The sequence below is a fragment of the Drosophila simulans genome, chromosome 3R (assembly GCF_016746395.2).
Source record: "Drosophila simulans strain w501 chromosome 3R, Prin_Dsim_3.1, whole genome shotgun sequence".
In the NCBI taxonomy this organism is placed as follows: domain Eukaryota; kingdom Metazoa; phylum Arthropoda; class Insecta; order Diptera; family Drosophilidae; genus Drosophila; species Drosophila simulans.
In genome coordinates, this window is record NC_052523.2 from 12,515,689 (window position 1) to 12,534,113 (window position 18,425).

The window sequence follows — 18,425 nt, forward strand, 5'->3', positions numbered from 1 at the left end:
AGCGCACAATGGCTTTAAAACTGTACTCCTTCTTAAGATAAACTTATTTATATCTCTTAACTGAGCGATGTAATTAAAAGAGTGTATTGTTAATAAATTTGAATGATAGTTTTTATTAGAAGGTGTAATTTCACTTGTTTGATTTTTTATATCATGTTTTTTTTTAAACGGAAAGCAACAGTCTGCAGCCCAGACTCGAACCAAATACCATAACAGCATTCGCTTAACCGGTTAGGACACATGTTAGCTTAACAGCGAGAGAGGATTTTCCGCGAAGAGAGAGAATTTGGCAGGACGAGCTTTCGCCCGAAAATCTATTTAAGCAACACGCAGCGTAAAAGTTTAAAACTTTTTTCACCCGCGCCGCAGCATCCGATTGCCACGAAAAAAAAGGGGATAATTACAAATGCAGTGAAATTATTCAAGCAAAGCGACTGGCGAATAACAATTTGAATTGCTCGCCAAAATATACAAAAATTATCCCCGCACCAGTTTTGCGCTTGTTTTGTGCGCCGGAGCAAAGCTGCCGCAGCCGTCGAATCCGAATCGAGAGCATTACGGATGCGATTTCGAATCCGAATCCGTGTGGCGACAGGACGAAAGTGCGGCCCAATCGCCGTCAAATTACGCTAGTGAAAAAATCGTGCTGCGCCGCTGAATTTCTGTGCAATTAACGTGAGCGATTGAAAGGATCTGCCTGCTGCCAAAAAACGCGACCGATGAAAATTGCGAGCCGTTCGCGTTCGTCCTGTGCGGCGGAAAGGATGTGTATGTGTGCGGGCTTTATATAATGAAACACTTCCAATGCGTGGACCCTGCCCGCTCTCGTCCTTCTTTTCATTCCATTTTTTTTTTCGCGAACTGGAGTGGCAGGATGTGGCGGGGGGCACACGCTTGATAGTGTCACTGTCATTGCCAGTGCATGGGAATTGTGAGGGAATCTGCTGGGTGGTTGGGGCAGCGAAAGCTGCGCGAAATAGCACAACAAACAGGCAGCAGCGGGGAAACTAACAAAAAAGTTAACTAAGGGCGGGCATCCTTTTCATTTGTGTGTGTGTGTGTGTCTGTGCGTCGCTGAGGGGCTAAGCAAAACCAACCCCCACAATCCGCACCGAAGGACCAAACATTTCGGCTGCTACTCTCGATGAATTAAAAAAAGCCTGTGTCTGCGCTGCGCTTGTGTGCGTGCGTACACTTCAACGCGCTTCGAGCCCCACACACACACACACAAGCACACGGACACACACACTTGAATAATTCAGAGACACTGCAATGCTGCCTCATTGTTCATCAATAAATTGCCGTTAGATGGCCACACACACACACACACTCACAGTAGGGAGAACCTCAAGGAGGAGCTTTCATTTTCAGTTTTCGGCGTCTCATTATCCCGCGTGCTAACTGAATTATTCAACAATTACAGCTGAGATTTCGCAGCCTCACACGTTGCCGAAAAGTGCCAGTTGTGCCAGTGTGTCCACAAGTCCTTACGCTCATTGGGCGAAGGACACATGCAAATGAAAAATTCATTTGCATGTTTGTGTGGTGGGCCAGTGTGCGTATGTGTGTGTGAGCTGAGATGAAAAGCACACACAGCGCCGGTCATCATTTTGGCACAAAAATGAAGTTGAAGTTGATCCTTTACGCATCTGAAAGGATCAGAGGTCCTTCGGCAGTTAAATGTACACTTTGAAGAGCCATTTGGGGAGTTTTAGTGCTGCAGAACATCATATCCTTTAAATATGTGTCTAAAAGTATGCCATTTTCCACAGGAAACTTTTAGTTTCGAAGTTTGTATGATATATACTTTGCGCAGCATACTTTTAAGCATCTTTTGAAAAAGTTTCATTTATTACAGAATATTATGTTAGAAGTGGAAAATCCTTAGATACAACATTATTATTCCCTCTAAAAAACTAGGATGATAGTGCCATTAGATTGACCACAACTGTAGGCGAAGCTCCATAGGAGCAACCCAGCGTAGTGGTAGCGTGGTATTGATGATGACAGATTAGTTGCAGTCGTTATTTTTAGCCCGGCCATAAAGAAAGACCCTAATTCGAGCCATTTCACGCAGGAAGGACACGGCGGCAGGAACTACAAGTGCAGCGCGATGGCGCCCGCCACCAGCAGGAGCACCAGCAGCAGGAGCACCACCACCACCACCAGTGGCAGTGGCACCATAATCCTTGAGAGCAGGAGCAGCGCCGCCGATGCCGCCGCCCGATGAAGGATTGCAGCATGGCCCGCACATGCACATGCACTGGCAGCAGCTCTAGCACACACACACCCACGTCTGCGTTCACTGGCAGCATAAATAACGCAAGGACATGGACGGCGCAACGAACGCGACGAGGACAAAGGCCCACGGCCTGTGACAGAAATAAACGCCACCATCGCCTCCTCGCCAGGAGCTAACCGACTAAAAAAAAAAAACGTGAACCCAGCACCAGCACCAGCACTTGCTCCACTCCCGTTGGCCCCCAGTGATATTATTTTTAATGCAATCAAAGTGCTAAGTGAGTTTGCCAAAAAGAAAATAAAAAGAAAGCAGCAGAGACTACGAAACTAGAGTGCAGCCGTCGGGTCGGCTTGGGTCGTAACCCAATTTGGGTAGTTTGTCCTTTGACAGCGTGAGTCGCGGCAGCCGGAAAGGACGAGCAGGATTCATATGGACGACGGCAGGTGCGGCACGCTTAGCCAGGTGAGCAGCAGCAGCAGCAGCAGCCAGGAAAAGCCCTGCAAACTGTACCGCAAGCGGAGGCGACGCCACTGAACAAAGGATCAACTCACCAAATACTCGCCTAAATGAAGAATGAAGAAACAAAATGTGCGCACGATATCCTTGATCGTGTGTACATTTACCTATCTGCTTGTCGGCGCCGCCGTCTTTGACGCCCTCGAATCGGAAACGGAAAAGCGTCGTTGGGAGGCGCTGCAAGGTGAGTGCGAATCTCAAGTGCCACTGTGCTACAGTGCACTGCACGAAAAGGTTGGGTTGGTATGCAAAACAAAGCTACTGGCAAAACCCAACACACATAATCCGGCTCGAAGGACCAAATAGTTTATTTATTTCCATCAGCTGAAACTTTTTTAATTATTATTATTATAAAACAGTACATTGCACGAAAAGATGAATACAAAACAAAGTTACTGGCAAAACCCAACACACATAATCCGGCTCGAAGGACCAAATGGTTCAGTTTTTTGCCTCAGCAATAGCTTTTTGTATTGTTATCTAAATACTTTCCATTAAATTGCACTTTGGAATACCCAATTGGTTTGAGTGCAGTTTGCTACCATTTTACCTGCCGTCGTGAATCGTGTGAAATGCGTCACAGGCACTCATACCGTTACTCGTTACTAATTGCAGATGCCGAGGATATGATAATACGCAAATACAATATCTCACAGGAGGACTTCAAAGTCATGGAGACCGTGGTGCTCAAATCGGAATCGCACAAGGCCGGCCAGCAATGGAAATTCACCGGTGCATTCTATTATGCAACCACGGTGCTAACCACCATAGGTGAGTTATCTAACCAGCATTGTGACCCCGCATCACTTATCACCCACAATTTAGGCTACGGACACTCGACGCCCAGCACGGTGGGCGGGAAGCTCTTCACCATGTGCTATGCCATCGTGGGAATTCCCCTGGGTCTCGTTATGTTCCAGAGCATCGGAGAAAGAGTGAATAGACTGAGCAGGTGGGTCTCGCTACTTTTGGTGCCGTTAAGTGGCATATTAACGATTTGATCCCATAGCTATGTTATCAAGGCGGTCCGCTCCTCGCTGCGCTGCAAGAGGACCGTCGCCTCGGAGGTGGACCTCATCTGTGTTGTGACCACACTCAGTTCGCTGACGATAGCTGGCGGTGCTGCGGCCTTTTCCAAATTTGAGGGCTGGAGCTACTTCGATTCAGTATATTACTGTTTTATTACTTTAACCACTATAGGTGAGCAATGAAACGATAGCAATATGAAGTACTCGATTCCAATGGCATCTCCGTAGGCTTTGGCGACATGGTAGCCCTGCAGCGGGACAATGCACTGAACCGGAAGCCCGAGTACGTGATGTTCGCACTGATATTTATACTATTTGGCCTGGCCATCGTGGCCGCCTCGCTGAACTTGTTAGTACTTAGGTTTGTTACGATGAATACCGAGGATGAGCGACGCGACGAGGCCCAGGCCATGCAGGTGAGATCCGAGTTCTTGGTGCGGCAGTAAGTCGAGCAACTCATGCCATTTGTTACCTTTTGCCAATTACCTATTACCTATTACCGTAGACTTGAGGACTGTTTTTTTTTTTTTCTCGGATTTTACTATCTATATCATACAATTGATGCGGCCAAGCGAGGCCCATTTCCCGCCCATCCACTCGTTTTGGTAGTCTAAACGCTTTACTCTACCGCTTTTTACCTTGTTCCTTATAGCAACGCTTCACTGTACCCTAGATAATGCCATAGTACTACTATACAACAGTTTTGTAACTTTTATTCGTATAACTTCCATCTGTCTCCATACTCTCGTATATTTCGACCAACAACTTGTTACATAAGCGAACTATAGTTTTTTACATAACATATCTGCTTGCCACTTTGCTGCACACTTGGCTAATTCTTGATCTTGCACCAACGGTTTTTATACTTTTTCGATATCTACTTATATTGACAATTGTTTGAACAAATTAATTGATACAATCTATTCAATGCAGGCCCGAAATGCGAGAGCTACACCCGATAATAATATCAAAACGAATAAAAAATATTTTCTTTTTTCGCATCTTTTCGGTTGCTTTTTAACGAAACGAAACTTAACGAAACCATAACGAACCGATTGCAAAACGCGAGCTTAGTTTATGTCCAAGTCTAGTTTATGGACCAACGAGGTGATTGCGGCTTTACAGATTCCAATACTTTCGAACCACACCACTCCCCCAAAAAATTCCAAAATACAAACTGCTTTCCACTCTACGACACTGAATACAAAGAGCACCAAGTATATCGAATCACCACAACCACACGAATACCGTTCCCCAGACTCCACCCACTCGGCATTCAGAACAACCACCCTCCTTCTCCATGGACACCCCCTTAGCTATCCGTCTAACACCTTGACTAATCCCCAACTTGCAGGCGCTGCAAGTGGCTGTGAAGCTGGAGGGCGATGTGATAACATCCAACGGATCCATTCTGAGCGGCTACGAGGGACACGATGGCCAATCTCTGAACGGAAGCAACACCTCGTCCATGTGCTCGTGCCACTGCATCTGCCTCAATGGCAACCGGCACAAAAAGTACGTACATAATTGCTCGATTCAAATGGGGCTCAGAAGATAGGCCAATTCGCAGCGCACTTGGCAGGATTATCCGGCTCGCTTATCTAGAAAGTGGCTAATGTGAGCTCGGAAGTGTCTATGGGCTACTAAAGTCCTTGACCCCAAGTATATCCGCTTTTTTGTCCAGGCAGTTTGGCACCATACAACATGCTGCAGGTGTGTTTGCCATGCAAATGGTTAGATAATCAATCTTATAACTAGGGGAACAAGGACTTATGAAGGACTTGTTCAAGTTATCTAGACAATCTATAAATTATTTAAATTTTCAACGATTTGGCCCACTCTTCCGCCCCTTTTAAAATACATAAGTATTGTGTTTATGTGTACTCATTTTTGTTTAAACTACACATTTTGTTTTGCACATCTGCAGAAGTAGCAACTTGGGAAAGAACAACGATGCAGAGTAAGCTTCCATACCATTCGATTACATGCACAGCCTGATTCTACTAATCCTTAAAACTGAGAACAGAAAGGAACTGAGAAATATATCTTAGTAAAATCAGGCTACTCTTCATCCATCATGCATGCTGTGTATCAGGGATCTACAAGATGGAGCTACTAACCCGCTGCGTTCTTCTTCCACAGAAATCAATACAAGCTGAGGCGATCGCCGACGCACATACGACACCTTCTGCCGGAGGTGGTGCCCATGCAGGATTTGAACTACGACTACGACACGCAGAGCCTGCACACACTGGCCGATCGTGGGACCATGGACAGCAGCTACATGGGCGTGGACATGGCGGACATGGGGGACACGGCCAGCATGGAGCTGCGGCCACACACGTTGCTCAAGCGCAATGTCTCACTGCTGTCCATACGCATCTAGGCGGCGATGGAAGGATTGGCGGGTACCGGGAACAACGAAGTGGCCCACAACCTTGCCAAAAACGACTTACAAATCGAAAGTGATAACAAGGCTCTAATAGTACTTAAATACTTATGGTAGATTCGCAGCTGACGATTGATTGATTGTTGGATTGATTGTGTAGGCTCCTCCCGCGACTTGGACACGCCATGTGTGTGCATTTACAATGTGAACTAGTGCATAGATCTATACAACATGTAGTCGGCCTGATAGAGAGACTAAACCTATATTATATATACAACACTTACAACTAGGGCACTAAACAATTGAATGTAAACCACTGCCACTTCCGAGCGATAGAACCTAGAGTTTATGGAACGGCAACACTCACTCGTAGTCTTTGTATCTCAACGCCAGTCAAACCAACCCAATAGATTCGGATAACCTCGAGCTGAAATCAACCTGTATTAGGTGCGTTTATACTTCCATATCGTTTGGATTTCCCGAGGGAACCATTGCATTGCATTCCCTCAAAGCCTTTCAACATTCAAATGAACTGCCGCCACCTCTTCTTAAGTATTTTAAATGGAAAAGCTGTCCAGCTTTTTCCAAAAGAAGTCGCGCGAATGGTTTCAAAACTAATTTGCATATAAACGCATAGGCCACAGTAACGCAATTTAAGTGTCAAATTAACATGCTGTACATACTCTATAGCCGATTAATGTTAGATAACGTTTGAAAATCCATTTTATTCAGACTTATTACGATATCAGTTCACACGACTAGTTAGTGGCCACAGCCAAGCCAACATTCTCGATCCAACCAAGTGTCAAAGTACTTAGCTGAACCTTCAAGTGACTCCACGATGTGCCAAATAAGCCGGCGGTACGTGCAACATATATGTTGGCACTATGACGTGCGGATCGTACAGATACTATATATATATATATATATATATATATATAGATACACCGTCTCAGACCCCCAAGACCTACCCCTGTCGCATTTATGCAAAGAATGCATTTAGTTATAGTTGTAGATAATGTCGAAGCGAGCTCCCCAGAAACTTACTTAGTTTAAGCATTGTGTTTTACGGCATTCGCATTTAAAATAGGATTTTCGATTATCTGTTCTACTCCGTAGTTAGTCGGTGCGATTTGCAAGGCCATTGCCCATTGCCCATTGCCCATTTACCCATTATTGCTCACTCGAGACGTCAAACGCTTGGAAGGAAAAATCTCTTTTATCCCTATGTGCTTTGTATATAATAGTGTACTCAATTCGTACAAGTAATTACTTTAAAAGCAAAACAAAAACGATATATATTGTTAGAACCAAAACTTTGTCAGTTTATAAAACTTAGTTATGCATTTGATTTTAGATTGCTAATTCATTTTCAAATTTTAACTATTTAACTAGGATATATTTTAGCCGATGAGGTGTCAAAATGATCATTGGCATTCTTTAAATTCAAGATAAATTAAATCAAATGAAATTGTAATTTTAATTCAGGCAAATAATGCGAAATAGTGAAACTAAGACTTTGTAATATACTTATATTCCGAAATTACGACAAAAAAGAAAAACAATAAACTAACTTTATATGATTAAAATCGAAGTACTTGATATCCTTTTTGTAGTGAAACCAGCGAGCAAACATTTAAAGTTTAAATTTATCCGTATTTATTGAAATTACTCATCGTAGACAATTTTTAGTGTTCCGGTGTACAAGTCGCAGTAATTCCGTGGCCTATATGTACTCCTTGAATCCAAAGCGGCACATTCAGCCGATCCCTGTCATCTTCCAGCCCATTGCCCATGTCCACAAGACTTAGGACCAATTGTGGTTATATATATTTAACAGAAAATGACGAGGCCGGACAGTGGTGGATTGGTATGATTTCATATTCATTAAGTTTTGGTTGTAGTCGGGGTGTCTGAGTGTTGATGTTTGTAGAATAGTTATAGTAGAAGTCTAAAATCAAGTGCTTTAATATTAATGGGACAGCTAACTAATCTAATCGTCCATGCTCTCGTTATTGCGGTCCGGTGAGGCGTTTCCATTCTTGGGCGAGGCCGAACGGGAGCGGGAGCGCGAACGCGACTTGTTTTCAGCCGATGCGGATCGATCGCTGCAAGAGAAAGGCATTGTAGTGAACTATAGAACGAGCTTTTGAACGACCACCGTTGGCGGGCTACAAACAGGTGCATCCAAACAAAACCAAAGAAAGCACGAAAGAAAGAATCGTGAACGGTCTATAATAATATGGAGCCATGGTCATTGCACTGTGGCCAAACTTACCGTGAGCGGGAGTCGCGGTGGATGGACTTGGAACGTGAGCGGGAACGGGACTCGCGCTTCGAAACGGACCGCGATCGGGAACGGGAGTCACGCTCACGTTTGGGAGAACGGGAGCGGGTGCGGGAGTGGGACTTCGACTTGGACTTGGACACGTCACGCGATTTGCTGCAGCGGAAGTGATATAATCAATTAGTGGGCAAATCATATGAAGTAGAAAGCCAGGGAGGATCGTAATTAATATTTTCTATCGAGTAAAATCTATATAATATTAACATTAAAGCATATATCACAAAGCATATTAAGTACGATCCCTACCAGACTTTATTCTCTCTCTACTTACTTGGATCGCGAGCGGGAGCGAGAACGAGACTTGACTGGCGACTTGGACTTGGAGCGACCGCCACGCGACTTGGAGCGGCTGCGAGACTTGGAGCGCGAGTGCGACGAGCGGCGGGAGCGAGAGCGCCTGCGGGATCGGGAGCGCGATCGCGAGCTGGACGAACGGGAGCGTCCACGTCCGCTGCCGCCGCCACCACCACCGCTGCGTCCTCCACGACGATCCTCGACCAAGTGGATGCGCCTGCCGTTTAGCTCGGTGTCATCCAGCTTCTCAATAGCCGTCTTCATGTCCGACAACGAGGCGAACTCAACGACGCTGCAAGGAAACACAATTGTAGTTGGTTGTACTCGTATATGAAATAATTTCATTTTCAAACTTACCCTTCATTGCGGCGCTGCTTGTGGGCATCGGCATAGGTGACCTCGCCAGCCTGGCGCATGTAATCCTTGAGATCCTGCAGGGACGCACAAAGTCGGAACGAAAAAATTGTAGTTAGTAAGATTCAGTTTTGGCAGATGTCTCGCACATTTCGACATCGTACATCCGACGGCAGTGGTTGCAACTCAAAGGACAGCCCGTGCAGCAGATGGAGCATTTTGAATGTTTTCGGTGTTATTTGGGGCTCCTAACCAAGTCCCAGCCTCTCACAAGTCCCTCTCACTCTCTCACACTCAGTGCCCTGTGTTCGTCTATCCTGTGCTCTTGTCGCGCCTGCCTACGTGTGGAAACCGAGAACCTCACTCCGGACGAAGGATTTCGCTTGGCCAGGAAAAAAGAAGGAGGAGGAGGTGCCCAGAGCGTACCGAACGCAACATTCAAACACTCCACGCTGCACGCGGCACAAAACTTAAGCGTAAACAATCATAGGTAACAGTGGTTGGCAATTGATAGTAGATATATATATAGATAGAGTTGATTTGGTTTGGAAATAAATTAAAGTTAACAAAATAGTTGTAATTGAATTCTTACTTAATGCGCTTTCAGAGAGAGGAGGACACACACATCGTTTCTACACCGAGAGTTTAGATTGTCTGCCTAGTAACTGTGGGCCAATGACACCAAGGACACCTCATGACCTCATCGAAAGTCCGATCGAACATCGTTAACTCAACCAGTCAGCCAGAAGAGAACCAGTGGCCAGGCAGGCGGATGAGCGGATGGATGGCCAGAGCTCGTTACGTTTTGTTTGATTGGATTTGGTATTCGTTTTCATTTGGCCACGCACGTAACACCAAGTACACAAGTTTTGTTATGTTTTTCATGTACAACAGAATCATATTATAAATGGCAAAAAGGTATTCAAGTGTTGCGGTAGCTGTTATCGTTTCGTTTCGGAGGAAGCCACACACCGGATACAGTCAGGAGGTCAGATCAGATCAGAGCAGACATCGCTGGCCAGAACCACCGCACCAGAGAGCCGGAGAATGGAGCATTTGGAGCAGTTTGCCGGTCAGAGGCGGACAACAACCAGCGGCATCGGCACCTCACGCACAAACGAACTGCAAAAATAAGAAATACGTTTCGGGACGCTGCTCTCGCTTCTCCAACGGGTTGGGTTGGTGGTTGTCTAGTCGGTAGTCTCAGCCGGAGACGGGGCCGGTAGCCGTATGCCGTATGCCGGAGCCGCAGCCATAAGCCAGAGCCGCAGCCGGAAGCCAGAAGAACCGGGAATGGGGGGAAGGAATAAGTTCGGAGGCACTAGCCGAAGTTGGTAACTGAACGCGCGACCAGCATCGCAGCATCGTGTCATCGTCATCGATCGATCATCGTCATATGCTCATCCCTCATCGTCGCCAAGACCATCACATCATCTCAGAATTAGCGAACGCAAGCTTCTCATCTAACCACACTCGATTGATTCGATTCGATTCGCACCCTCATCACACTCACAATGGCTATAAGGAATTTGACAATTCTTTATATAATATTGTTGGTAATTAAAATTGTGAATGTTTTTAGCAGAGAGTTAAATACCTAACGCAAGAGGCCAGCCCACGTCTTTTCAATCAGTGTGGGCTTTAATACGTGGGCTGGCCTTTTGACCCGGGCAGCTCATCAACGTCCATCGTCATCGTCTGCTTTTCGATTTCGGTTTTGCATTCAGTTTTGGGTTCGATTCTGATCGATTTGTTCATTTCGTTATGTGTTTGTTCTGTATTATGTTTTATTTGGAATAGACGACGAATGGATGAGGCGGCGGCGATGGCGCTTCGTGGAGGTCGGTCGTAGGTTGCAGATCGTAGTTCGGAGATCGAAACCAATCTGGGGCTGCTCTGGGTACTGTCTCTCTCTGTCTTCCACCGCATCTTGGTTTTTGGGTAACACTCTGAATCGGTCGGTCGGTCACTAGACTAGCGCTTGTCTTTCTCACGGCGATTCAATTAGATTCGATTGAATTCGATTCGATTCTCTTTCAGTTTTAGATTCGGCCCCAAGCCGAGGAGGGAATCTCTCAGTCAAAGCACATCAAACTCTTTTTATTATCGGTTTCGGTTGGTGTGTGCAAGAGAAAGTAATGGTGGGTAGATTACACCGATCAGTACCAGGGTTTTAGCAATATCTTTTGTTTTCGTTTCACTTAAGCCTAGGTCAACTGTACAGCTTAGGGCTAAGTTACAGATTATAGAGTTGGCTCTAGTCAGAGTGGAGGAGGAGTTAAAACACAAAACAGGACGAAGACACCGGGAAGTAATTCGAAATCAAAAAGGGGCTCGAAAAGGTTGGTTGGTTGGTTCTAGGATGGGTAAGTTGATTAATGGGTGTTGTAATAGTGATCCATTTCAGTCGGTTAGCCGTTTTAATTCTAGCACTACACTCCTCGAATCTAAGCTACAGTGTATACCACGCCCAAGGCGCAATGCATCGATCCATGCTCACTTACCTGCCAGCTAACGCGGCTAGACAAATTCTCCACAATCAGTCGGTACTCAGTGCGCAACGGTGGGCCATAACGAGAGGATGATCTGGAATTTTTGTTTCTGGTGAATAATTGAATGGATTCGCTAATTAGTATTGACACTGCGCTGCTGCTCCTGCTGCTCCATCACAAAAATCAACGCTAATGGTGAATATATTCCAGCATATGCATATTTACATTCGGGTTATGCGCAACAAATCAAACATTTTACATACTATGCGGATGGGTGGAACGTGCAAATAAAAGTAACTCATAGTATGCATAGGAAAACGGAGCGTCTTGGAAATGATAATATAAACAGCAAGTCAGTGTCTTTTGGGTTCCTTCCACGCAGAAGAAATCAGCTTATACGATTGCATTAACATAAATACTATACCAAAAATGTATAACATTATGCAAGTCAATATATAATAAACTGAGATTTTTTATATATTGCAAGTATATATTTTGCACGATCTAAGCTGGTTGCATCTGTGTGGATGGAGATTATAAACGAAACAATTTGGCAGTGCTAATTCTAGGGCAAACTTCAACGCAAACAAAGTTGGAGGACGGTATCGTCGCTACTTTGGTCCGGTTTTATGGCCCGCTGGCAGTACTACTTACTTTTCGTTGTAACGACCGCCGCCGCCGCCGCGCCGACCACCATATCGATCGTCGTAGCGGTCGCGGTTGCTGCCACGAGCGGTACCCCTGGCGGGTTCAACAACCACACTGCAAGAATATAGAACAATCGTGAGTAACTTCGTACTTTGGCTGATATCTAACAACTCACCGTTCGCCAAGCAGCTCTTTGCCATTCAGTTCATAGACGGCATCGTCGGCATCACGATAGTCTTCGAATTCCTGAAAATTCAATTAGTGATTAGTATTGATTATGGAATTAGTATTGTAGCTACCCTGCCTGTGCATAATACCCTTGGTTTTCGCATTCGTATGTAAATTAAGATTCTTACTTTAAGAGCAGTATTTAAGTCACTGTTTTTGAAAGACAAGTGATGCATGAAATGTAGGTTCAAGAAGAAGACATGTGGCAGAAACAACCCCAAACATGTTTGTTACCTAGCAGAGAATTATCATATTTGAAGATCTCATGTTGATGCAAGGGTATTCAAGGGTCAGCGCGACATGATAAAGTACTTCTAGACAAACGGGGTGCTGCAGAAATGTCTTCATATCAATTTCTTAACCGACTTTAGACATATCATCCCAGTTATATATGATATTTCGTACTCACCACAAAGCCGTAGCCATTTTTGATGAGGATGTCGCGTGTGCGACCGTAGCCTTTGAAAAAGCGCTCCAAATCGCGCTCGCGCACTCCGTAGGGCAGACCGCCCACATACACTCGAGATCCCACCATGATAACGGTTCCTTACGTATCTGGAGCAGGTGCTATAAAATAGTGAATAGAAGTATATATCTATCAGCAAGGAAACCGTTGCAGTTTGCAGCTTCTATTTTGCTCGACTGTCCTTTACGAATGGAAGGAAAAAAAAACGCACACATGCACGCGCCGTGTATGTTTCGCCAAGATGGCGGCCACCACATATACACACACACACGCTCGCAATATACCGGGTGTACAGAACCGCTGCAAAAACGAGTAAATTTAACAACGCGAAATACGCGCTGCTCCTCACTTAAGCGTATTCACTAGCACGTACCGTTTAGTGAAGGATATTTGTGACAAATTTACAATTAAGTCACTGCCGTACTCTCTCTTTTTTTAGGCTTCTTTTCAGCACGAAAAAACGCAAGCGACTCGACACAAACGGAAGTGAAAGTGACAGACGAAAGCGACGTTTGACAGTCATTCTAAAATCGGAATGGAACGATACTTTTTCGCCTATCGATATTTTGGGCGGGCAATGCGTTTCTCTGAGTTAAGGGTATTCCAGTTGGTGCTTATATAACGCTACCATAGGAATAATTAACTAATATTCTTAATAATATCATTTAAAATAATTGTTAACTAACGTTTTTTGTTTTATATCAGCTATCGAGCACTCATTAAAATCATTATGTTAAGTATTTTTCACCGTATCTAAAATGTTTCTAGATTTATTGATCTAATATTTTTGCAGAATTAGGAATGTATTCCCCCAAATGCCTAACAGGTCCCGTAACTGGAATATACTATTTAAGAATTTAGTTATTTACGCAAATGGATAGATTTATGCCTATCCGACTACTTATAATATCACAACACATTAATATACATACCAAATAATCTACAATTTCCATTTTAAAGTTAAGCCCATCAGCATACCCACTGAAGGGAATGCTCGCACGAAAAGAGTAAAGTAAGCGTTAATAATAAAAATACGTGTATAGATAAAAATTTTAACATTTTAAATGCTTTTTGGCTTAACGCTGTAATAAATATCATAATACTTTTATAAAGATAGTATAGGAGTAGCATAAAAATTCATATGTTCAGACACCATCATATATATTATTTGTAAGCCCTTACTAGACGGATACAAATTTACATGAAGATAATTGTTGAGGAAACCCCCTAATGCAATGAAACAATCGTTTCGATTCCATGTTTTCTGACAATACTACGTTCTCGACATCTGGTCATACTGCTCACTCTACTCTCAGTGTGCGTGCTGTACATTTCATTTATTGCCAGTCTCCTGTCAAAAAAAGAACAGGAAAAAAGAATTTATTTCCTGCGTTCGGTGTTTGAACTTTTCATCTTCTTGAGTTTTAAGTTTTAAGAACAAGCAAGGGGAGAATGGCGGAACAGAACGATTCCAACGGAAACTACGACGATGGTGAAGAGGTGAGTTGCAGAATGAACATCGCGCGTGAAAGTGTAAAATGTTGACGCCGACAATATTCGCGTATAATATACATTCAAGCGGTTTTTTTTTTACCGAAAGTTAAGTACGTGTAATTATGCGGTACATCGATCCCTGTGCGAATTTAACCAGATTCAAGTTTATTGACCTCTTTTGGCGAGAAATATACGTAATTTCCGATGAAAAAGTTGCCGGCTGTTTGCTGAAAAAGAAAACGAAAATTCATACATACATATGCATTGTATACATGTACACATATACGGGCTGTCATGGCGGTGCAAATAGTAAAAAAAAAAAAAAAAAAAAAAAAAAAAAAAAAAAGAAAATGGCGAGCGGCTTTTTCTCGCCAGATAGTAAATTACTAATATAAACAATGGCAAATCCTTGTTGAATCAATGATGATTCAGCACTTTTTATGGTTTCATATAAATACAGAAACTTATTCTTGAGGACATATTTATATATTTTTCCAAACACGTTTTCCAACTTAATTAATCAAGGATGATTCAGCACTTTTATCGTTGTACTGATATAAATACACCAACTTATTCTTGAGAACATATTTAAATATAAATTTTTTCACTTATTTCGCTTTAAACACATTTTGATATAGTATAATTCTTTTTTGTAAAGAAGTTTATATATTTTCTGCAAAGTTAAATGATATTTAAATTGGAAAATTAGCTAACCACCTACCCGAAAACATTATCGTTTCGAATCAAGGGTTATTGTTTAATCCATTTTAAAGATTAATTTAATTTATAGAATCTATTTCGCTTTATATTCACTGTTCCTGAATGCATTTAAAATTCACCCGCAGATCACCGAGCCAGAGCAGCTGCGCAAACTGTTCATCGGCGGCCTGGACTACCGCACCACCGATGAGGGCCTGAAGGCTCACTTCGAGAAGTGGGGCAACATTGTCGACGTGGTGGTGATGAAGGATCCCAAGACGAAGCGCTCTCGCGGCTTCGGTTTCATCACGTATTCCCAGTCGTACATGATCGACAATGCGCAGAATGCCAGGCCCCACAAGATCGATGGACGCACCGTGGAGCCCAAGAGAGCTGTGCCACGCCAGGAGATCGATTCCCCGAATGCGGGTGCCACGGTTAAGAAGCTCTTTGTGGGCGGACTTCGTGACGATCACGATGAGGAGTGCCTGCGAGAGTACTTCAAAGACTTTGGCCAGATCGTGAGCGTGAACATTGTTTCCGACAAGGACACCGGCAAAAAGCGCGGCTTCGCCTTCATTGAGTTCGATGACTACGATCCCGTAGACAAAATCATCCTCCAGAAGACCCACTCCATCAAGAACAAGACCCTGGACGTGAAGAAGGCTATTGCCAAGCAGGATATGGACCGGCAGGGCGGCGGAGGTGGCGGACGCGGAGGTCCTCGAGCTGGCGGACGCGGTGGTCAGGGTGACCGCGGCCAGGGAGGCGGTGGCTGGGGAGGCCAGAACAGACAGAACGGTGGTGGCAACTGGGGCGGAGCTGGCGGCGGCGGTTTCGGCAACAGCGGCGGCAACTTTGGAGGTGGTCAGGGCGGCGGCTCCGGCGGTTGGAACCAGCAAGGCGGAAGCGGAGGTGGTCCATGGAACAACCAGGGTGGCGGCAACGGCGGCTGGAACGGTGGTGGTGGCGGAGGAGGCGGCTACGGCGGCGGAAACAGCAATGGCAGCTGGGGCGGTAACGGTGGTGGAGGTGGTGGCGGCTTCGGCAATGAATACCAGCAGAGCTATGGCGGCGGCCCACAGCGCAACAACAACTTTGGCAACAACCGTCCAGCTCCTTACAGTCAAGGAGGAGGTGGTGGAGGATTCAACAAGGGTACGTTGGGTAATTAAGCAATTTGACCAAAATGTACATATTTAGATAAACTTAAACCACGCATTTATTTTTCTGCAGGTAACCAGGGTGGAGGTCAAGGCTTTGCCGGCAACAACTACAACACCGGAGGTGGCGGCCAGGGTGGAAACATGGGAGGTGGCAATAGACGTTACTAGACAAGGTAAATATAAGTAACCTGGACAGCAGGTCCTATCCCATCGTACAATCCTCAAACGCTCGGATCTTTAATCGTTATTGGCAGCTAGTTGGTAGCCTAGCCATGCAATCAAACTCATTCGGAACGATTCGAAGCTAATGCAAAATTCTTCTCCTCTCCAACTAGGTAAACACACATAGAGAGAGAGTGTCAGTTCAAGCTAGACGACAAACAGGCAGTCTAGGCAGGCAGATGCAGAGGCACAAGCACATTCACAGGCAGGCAATCAGTAGCACGTGTGTGTCAGACCAGGCAGACAAGATCAGAACCAAGAAATCAAGATGCAGAACCAAGAACCAGGCCGTGCGCAAGTACATGCAATCAATCAGGTTTGGGTCCGGCCGCAACCTGCAGGCTAAGGCCATAACCCACTTGTCAAAAGCACCAAGCAAATGATTATGCGTCAAGCAAAACAGCCAAAAGCGAAACGAAACGAAATCCACTCGACGCCACTTGTCCACAGTTTGAATGCTGCTGTCTCTCTTTTGTAACCATTAATAATTCGCTGATCGATTTATGTTTAGGGTCCTAAGAACCCTGAACGCTTAGTTTTAACCATAAAAAAAAAAAAACAAACAAACACAACAACAAAATATAAATTAAACAATAATTTTATTGTACAAAATTGACTACCAACTGAACGACACGGATTCTCCTTGAGATCCAGTCGTTGTAAGGGTGTTATAAGGTAGAGTACCTTTCTTGATATTTATTCATGATTTTATATTTTTTTAGCGATCCAGCGAAATGTAAGAAATCAAATAGTACAATATTTTGTAATCACTTTTTTTGTACAACTAAGAACCTTTATGATTTGTGGCTAGCAAGATCCGAACTCCTAAAAAGCGAATGCCACGCACATTTGTGTACAGGCTGCACAGTGGCCGCGAAATGGTGTCCTAGCAAGCAAAATCCATATATGCAAACCAACTCTGTTAGTCCATAAGAAGTAGATGCTAGCTACGCTAAGCCAGACTAAAAAGAAAAACGCTAAACAAATATCACAAACATTCTGTAATTAGTTCGTTACGAGTGAAACGAAAGCGACAAAAGAGATACAAGCAAAATAAAATCCTAACCAATGTTACCTACCCACCCAAAATGAAACGAAACGAAATGTCCTAGCAAAAAGGAGCAGCAACTGCAGCAAAATCCGGGTTTTCCGATCCATCCCAGATCGGCAGGTTGTAGCGAGCAGGGCTAATTACCGTCACTAGAGACCCCCACCTAACCCCCGGGCAAACCGCATACTAATGCACTGACTATTTCTTTGCAAGACTGGCCGGGCTACGGACGGATGCTCCCACCCGGGTCCGTATACAAAATCTGCGCTGCTCCACGCACCGGTTCGTTTCCCCCAGGTATAAGTTCATGGTTTTAGCCCGCAAAGCAAGCGGTGGCCCAGGAACAACTCACTGTGGACTTTGGTTGGTGGCTCCCTTCTGGCTAACTTGGTGTTTACTCTTCTCGGAGGTAAGTGAAGGTAACAAGTCGGTATTCTACTAACACCTCATTTGTTTCTGAATTCCTCAATAAAGTACAAATTTTACTATCAAGAACAAAAGCTGTATTTACTATTAAGGTTCTGTGGAATATAAGTTCTTATGAGATCAATGTGGTTTTCTTCTATCTATGTATAATGTGGGTCAAAATCCATATATGTAGAATGTTTGCTGGAATGACGAAGCAAAAGGGACGAAATTTCATAGGATAAGGATTTAAGTCCTATCAATTTATTGTCCTATTTGCATCCAATAATGCTGAATCATCTAAAAGTGGCAACAACTTTCACTAGGAAGAACAATTTGGTCTATGAATACCATAAAGGTTCTGTGGATTATGACCGGTTTTCG

The 18,425-nt window shown here is 44.3% G+C and overlaps 3 protein-coding genes across 14 annotated transcripts; 2 read left to right on the forward strand and 1 right to left on the reverse strand.

The window, feature by feature from the left end:
* The first annotated feature begins 336 nt into the window (after nt 1–336).
* Nucleotides 337–7,764, forward strand: LOC6728193 (two pore potassium channel protein sup-9). 4 transcript variants are annotated; one of them, XM_016176779.2, is made up of 10 exons: nt 337–768; nt 2,078–2,942; nt 3,374–3,529; nt 3,584–3,710; nt 3,768–3,958; nt 4,015–4,202; nt 4,861–4,893; nt 5,141–5,301; nt 5,714–5,746; nt 5,929–7,764. In XM_016176779.2, the coding sequence occupies exons 2-10, from the start codon at nt 2,816–2,818 to the stop codon at nt 6,170–6,172; spliced, it is 1,260 nt and encodes a 419-aa protein (XP_016034828.1). In that variant the 5' UTR covers nt 337–768; nt 2,078–2,815; the 3' UTR covers nt 6,173–7,764. The 4 variants fall into 4 exon arrangements, with proteins under 4 accessions (XP_016034828.1, XP_016034826.1, XP_016034825.1 ...); XM_016176777.2 differs by lacking the exon at nt 5,714–5,746; XM_016176776.3 differs by lacking the exon at nt 4,861–4,893 and having other exon boundaries at nt 339–768.
* Nucleotides 7,765–7,810: 46 nt separating this feature from the next.
* On the reverse strand, nt 7,811–13,536 carry LOC6728195 (serine-arginine protein 55). 6 transcript variants are annotated; one of them, XM_016175255.3, is made up of 9 exons: nt 13,378–13,536; nt 12,948–13,105; nt 12,486–12,556; nt 12,317–12,424; nt 11,675–11,756; nt 9,174–9,247; nt 8,794–9,108; nt 8,454–8,618; nt 7,811–8,283 (listed from the first exon to the last, which is right to left on the reverse strand). In XM_016175255.3, the coding sequence occupies exons 2-9, from the start codon at nt 13,071–13,073 to the stop codon at nt 8,169–8,171; spliced, it is 1,056 nt and encodes a 351-aa protein (XP_016034834.1). In that variant the 5' UTR covers nt 13,074–13,105; nt 13,378–13,536; the 3' UTR covers nt 7,811–8,168. The 6 variants fall into 6 exon arrangements, with proteins under 6 accessions (XP_016034834.1, XP_016034832.1, XP_016034833.1 ...); XM_016175253.3 differs by having other exon boundaries at nt 11,675–11,771; XM_039295627.2 differs by having other exon boundaries at nt 8,264–8,346; nt 11,675–11,771.
* A 753-nt stretch (nt 13,537–14,289) lies between these two features.
* Nucleotides 14,290–18,124, forward strand: LOC6728196 (heterogeneous nuclear ribonucleoprotein 87F). 4 transcript variants are annotated; one of them, XM_016176782.3, is made up of 4 exons: nt 14,290–14,504; nt 15,344–16,364; nt 16,434–16,536; nt 17,850–18,124. In XM_016176782.3, exons 1-3 carry the CDS (start codon nt 14,457–14,459, stop codon nt 16,529–16,531), a joined length of 1,167 nt encoding a protein of 388 aa, XP_016034836.2. In that variant the 5' UTR covers nt 14,290–14,456; the 3' UTR covers nt 16,532–16,536; nt 17,850–18,124. The 4 variants fall into 4 exon arrangements, with proteins under 4 accessions (XP_016034836.2, XP_016034835.2, XP_039151560.1 ...); XM_016176781.3 differs by lacking the exon at nt 17,850–18,124 and adding an exon at nt 16,699–17,674 and having other exon boundaries at nt 14,291–14,504; XM_039295626.2 differs by having other exon boundaries at nt 14,292–14,504; nt 15,344–16,355.
* Nucleotides 18,125–18,425: the final 301 nt, after the last annotated feature.